At 22.0% G+C, this 6333-nt stretch overlaps 1 protein-coding gene across 1 annotated transcript; it reads right to left on the reverse strand.

Moving 5' to 3' along the window:
- Window positions 1-5924, reverse strand: PRSY57_0402900 (liver specific protein 2, putative; the record flags this gene model as incomplete). The annotated part of the gene is made up of 1 exon (XM_012905893.2): window positions 1-5924. A coding segment is annotated over one exon (5924 nt), but the record flags the coding sequence as incomplete, so codon positions are not given.
- Between the last annotated feature and the right edge of the window lie 409 nt (window positions 5925-6333).

Here is a 6333-nt window from a genome sequence, read left to right on the forward strand (position 1 = left end):
TTTTTTTTTTTTTTTTTTTTTTTTTTTTTTTTTTTTTTTTCTTTATGTCTTATTTTAAATTTCCCTGCCCTTATTATTTCTAAAAAGTTGTGACCTAATTTTCTTTTTATAGAATCAGCTGAATCAGGATTTATTTCCAAGTTTTCATTTGAACTTGTTTCTTCATTTATAAAATCAAAAATATTTTCAAAGGGTTCTTCAATAGTATCTTCATTAAAAGAATCATTTTCTAAATTATTATTACCCTCATGTATATTATCTTTATTTTCTACATCATCGTTTATTTCTACACCATCGTTTATTTCTACACCATCGTTTATTTCTACATCATTGTTTATTTCTACATCATTTTTTTTTTCCACATCATTTTTTATTTCCACATCATTTTTTATTTCTACACCACTTTGTTTATCTTCCGGATTGCTGTCTTTACCTCCTCTAAGCAATGGAGGGTAAAACTCCTTAATAAAGGTTAAGGTCTTGTCTATTTTTTCATTGTGCTTATTTTTTTCTTTATATACTAAAGAGATATATTTAGGAAATGTTCTCTTCTCTTCATTTGGATGTGTGTCATTTTTTTTTTTATCTGGAAAAACGACATTTACATTTTTAGATTTATTAATTACAACTACTTGTTGTGTGTCCCCAGATTGTAATATGCTTCTTTGAAGATCAAGATTACTTTCCATCGACTTGAAAGAAGAATTATTATTTCTATTATTATTATTATGATATTTATTATATTTATCATCATCAAGATCTCTATTGTTATGGTTGGTATTATTATTAATTATATTTTCTTTAAAATCAATAAAATCTTCCTCTTCCTTAAATAACCCGTCCTCATCATCCTGCACCTCATGATAATCATCAACATCATATTCATAATTAAGACTGTCTTGATTATTTTTATTTTCAGGTTTCATATTATTAAATTTTAAATTATTAAAAAAGATATTGTATTTATTCTTCTTAAGAAATGCATCATGTATTTTGTTTGGGTGGTTTCCTTTACTAGAATAATTGTTGTGATAATTATTGTCATAATTATTATTAGAATGATTATTTCTATTATAAAAATTATTTGTGTGATTTATTTTAAAATTTTCATTATAATTATTAACATAATTTTTATTAAATGAAATATCATTTTGCTCTTCATCTTTCTTTTCTTTAATTACATGATTAATTTTTTTTTCGTCATATATTTCCTTTTTATTATTTATAATATCATTAAATTCAGTTTGAAATTTATTGGTTTTATATATTTTTTCTTCTTCAACTTTAATAATAATTTTACCTGTATAAACAATATTAGGTTCTGTAAAATAATTACAAGTACAAGATATTGTTTTATCTTGGTTCGTCTCATTTAATAAAATATATCTGGTTTGATTAACATCTAGAGCTTCACTTATCAAATCAAATCTAGGAAATGTAACCGATCCTGGTAAAATATCTTCAACATTTATGTTATCATTTACAAATTCAAAACAATTAATGGGTTCTGTTTGAAAATATCCTCCTACGTTATATAATTTATGTTCATTATTAAAAATATTTTTAAATAAATGAGAATAGGAACTATTATTATTATTATTATTATTATTATTATTATTATTACTATATATACCAAATATATTTTTCATGTCGTTTGATTTGTTTGTAAGATGCTTATATTGTACATTATCATAAGATTTATATGGAGGACCACACTGAAATCCGACAATTTCATTTGTTGCATGTAGTACACATTCAGTATTTCTGTTTGAATTATTTAAAATAATTTTATTACTTAGAAATGATTCTTTTTCACCATAATCTTTATATAACGAAGGGTCTTCATCAATTTGAAAAGAACAGCCTTTTATTTTCGTTGTATTTTTTTTTAAAAATATCTTCACAGGAAAGGAATAAATATTATTATTCCTATCAAAATCATTTCTATAATTGTAAACACAATTTAAAAAGATATCATTTTGAATAAAGGATGGAGTAAATATTCTGGCTAAATCATCTACTTTATTAATGTTGCTTAAAAATCCTGGAATGAATTCTTCAATTGATTTCTTTAAGTATAAATCATCACCATTTTTATTGTGATAATTATGTTCTTTATTATTATTACTATCATTTTGATCCTTGTTATTTATATCTATACAATCCATCGAATCATACCATTTTTTTCTAGCATTATTATAATCTGGATATTTTATATTTATTATATGATACGTACCAGGGTTTATAATATAGTTATTACCATTTATACATATAAATCCTTTCTCAGAATCTGAAGCATTCATTTTTGAGCACATATCTAAGATATTACTATTCTTAATTATATTATTAAAAAATTCCGCTATTTCTTTACCACTTTCTGTAATATGAACATCTTCACTTACATTTGTATTATCCTTAATTATAATATTATTCTTTTGTATATTATTATTACTATTATCTTTATCGATATTATTTTCTTCTTCCTTTTCTATAATAACATTTATTTCATTTTTATTTTCTTCTTCAAATTTGTTGTTGATTTGATAATTCCCTTCTATTTCCATATTTATATTTTTATCATCTATATTATTTTCTTCTTCTTTATCTATATTTTCTTTCTTATTGGATGTATAAAATTCATACACAAAGTTGTCTTTTTTTTCATTATTATTTATATCTTCAACATTTTTTTCTGGTGAAGTAACTCCCTTGATTCTATCGTCCTTATGAATTTCTTTATCTCTATTACCATTTTCTATATTTTCACTTAAATTATCTTCTTCAATAATATCCTTTTGTATATTTTCTTTTGAGTTGTTGAACTTTTCTTCATTTTGGATCTTATCTCTTACTTTGTCTTTAAATACCTCTGTCCAGTCAAACTTTTTTTGATTATCCAGATTTTCTTTTTTCTCCGGTTCGTCTATATGTTCAACGTTGTATATATGGTCAGAATTGTTTATATCTCCAGTATTGTTTATATTTCCCACATTGTTTATATCTCCCACATTGTTTATATCTCCCACATTGTTTATATCTCCAGCATTGTTCATATCTACAAATTTGTTTATATCTCCCACATTGTTTATATCTCCCACATTGTTTATATCTCCCACATTGTTTATACCATCAACATTGTTTATATAAATATTTGTTATTTCTTTATTATTATCTAACATTTCAGTGTTATCCTTTTGTCCTTTATTTTTTATATTATCCTCTTGAATAATCTTAATATTTTTCCTTACAACATCTACTTGATTTTCCTTCTTATGTTGAACTGATGTGTTATCTTTTTCTACTTTTGAATTTAAAAAATTCACTATATCGGAAACATTAACATTTTTGTCTTTTTTAATTTCTTTGTTAAAATAGTCTATAATATCTTCTATCTTGGCTCCTTTATCCTTGTCTAAATTTCGTACAACTAATTCAACTTCTACATTATCATTATAATTATTATTTGTGTGCTTATTATTTATATTATTCACATCTATATTCTTATTCTTCTTATATCTATTATTATTATTATTATTATTATTATTGTCGTGTATTATAAATACATTTACATTTTCTTTTTTATTTTTTTGGTTAGATTCATTTTTAATATTTCTATGTATAATATTATCTTTTTGATTTCTGCTTAAATTTCTCATGTGAATTTCATACATTGCTTCTCTATCCATTCTATCTAATTCTTCTTTATAAAGTCTATCGATTTCTTCTAGTTCTAAATTTTGTATTTTTTCTTTTTGTATATCTTGTAATATTTCTCTCCTTACATGATGAATTTCATCACTATCCATTTTGTTTAATTCTTCTTCATATATTTTATCTATTTGATCTTTATCCATTTTATTTATTTTCTCTTTTTCAATTTTGTGTAATTTTTCTCTATGAATTTTTTCTTTTTCTTCCTTGTCTATTTTTTCTAATTCTTCTAGGTATATTCTATATAATTCGTCTCTGTCCATTCTATCTAATTCTTCTTTGCTGAGTTTGTTTTTTTCTTCTCCGTATGATTCTTCTACATTATCTATATCTATATCTTTGTCTATATCTTTGTCTTTATCTTTATCATTATCTATATCTATATCTTTGTCTTTATCTATATCTTTATCTTTATCTATATCTTTTTTTTTGTTTTTATTTTTATCCTTATTTGTTTCCTTTTCATTTTTAATTAAGTCTTTTATTATATTTTTGTTACTTATATCTTCTATATACATACTATAAATTTCATCGCGATCCATTTTGTCTAATTCTTCTCTATATATTTTATTTATTTGATCTTTATCCATTTTGTTTATTTTTTCTTTTTCGATTTTTTCTAATTCTTCTCTATGTATTTTATCAACTTGATCACTATTCATATTATTTATTTCTTCCTTGTAAGTTTTATTTATTTCTTCTTTATTCATATTTCTAATTTTTTCTTGTTCAATCCTATTTAACTCTTCTCTATACATTTCATATAATTCATCTTTGTCCATTTTGTTTAACTCTTCTAGCAATATTTTATAAAATTCGTCAAGTGATTTTTTGTCAATATTCCCTTTGAAATATTTTTCAATTTCTTCTTTTCCCATTTTGTTTAATTCGTCTCTATAAAAGGTTTCTAGTTTTTCTTCATCTGATATGTGAGATTCTTTTGTATTTGTACTTGTACTTGTACTTGTATTTGTATTTGTACTTGTATTTGTACTTGTATTTGTATTTGTACTTGTATTTGTATTTGTACTTGTATTTGTATTTGTACTTGTATTTGTATTTGTACTTGTATTTGTACTTGTACTTGTATTTGTACTTGTATTTGTACTTGTGTTTATATTTGTGTTTGTATTTATATTTGTATGTTTTTTTTTTTTGTTCAGCTCTTCATTTATTTTTTTTTTTTTCTGCTTTACATCTAAACCATCTTTTTCAATTTTCACAGGGCCTACTAAAACAGAATCTATAAAAGGATTATCATCCTGTCCAGAGAGAATTCGTATAACCCTTCTATATTTATCCAACATTTCATTTTTCAAGAATTCATTAGGATATATTACACTTTGCTCATGAATATAAATTTCTTCATATTTGTTATAATTTACATTCCAGTCATCAAGATATTTGTTGTAATTCTTTTTATACAAAGAAAACATATTTACATAATAATAATAAAAATAAGACATGTTCATTTTTTTTATCATTATAAGGGGTTTTAAAGAGAAATAGATTTTTTCAAATGGTAAAAATATTATTCTTATAACATACAAGAAATTATTGGAAATAATTGAATATATATTCTTTACATAACTATCTATTCTTTTTAACATGTATAAAATATCAAAAAAATTATCCCTTTCAACATGAACCACGTTTTTATTAGTTTGTATATTCTTCTCAAAATGTTTTCTTTTATAATAAGTTTTAATATACTTCATAAACAAATTCCTTATATATAATTTCATCATCTTAATTGTTTTATAAAACAAAAGGAACAATAAACGGTTTTCTTTTTTAAACCCTGAACATAAAAAATGATTGGATATATTATTAATTCTATTTTCTACATTATTATATCTTTTTAATAATCTGTTCGTTTCCTTATTATATTTACTCATGACGTGTATATTTAATGCACTTCTAATTATATAAAGTTGTATAAAATTATATCTCTTCCATCTTTCAGAAACATTTTTATAAAAGGGAATACATTTCATATATCCGTTACAATTTGTAGAACTACCAAAATCATTTTCCTTTTCGTTTGACAATAATAATAAAGAACTATATAAATTCTCAGGTTCTATTATCTCAAAAATATTATTATATGGTTCTTCTCTCATATAACGATTGCAAATGAAATATCCGATAAATCTTGTAACGAAAACAACAGAACAAAAGAAAATAAACGATAAAATAGAAGCCTTCTCCATGTTTAATACCAATACTTAGAAATAAATAAATATGTAGATATCTACCTATATAATACTTTTTTTCAGTGTATAAAAAATTTATTAAACATGTAAATAAATATATACACATATATATATATATATATTATTATATGTGAACAATATTTCATATATATAATGCTTGATTAATATAAAAAAAAGAAATTTTTATTTTTTATTTTATATTTTTTTTAAATTATATCCTTATAATAAATAAGGCTCTATCAAATTTTATAAAACTTGTAAGAATAAAAAAAAAAAAAATATACGTAATATATATATATATATATATATATATTTATATATATATATATTTATTTATTTATTTATCTATCTATTTATTTATCTATCTATCTATTTATTTTTATTTTTTCTTTCCTATGTAGATATA

This window comes from Plasmodium reichenowi, chromosome 4 (assembly GCF_001601855.1).
Source record: "Plasmodium reichenowi strain SY57 chromosome 4, whole genome shotgun sequence".
NCBI classification, from domain to species: Eukaryota; Apicomplexa; class Aconoidasida; order Haemosporida; family Plasmodiidae; genus Plasmodium; species Plasmodium reichenowi.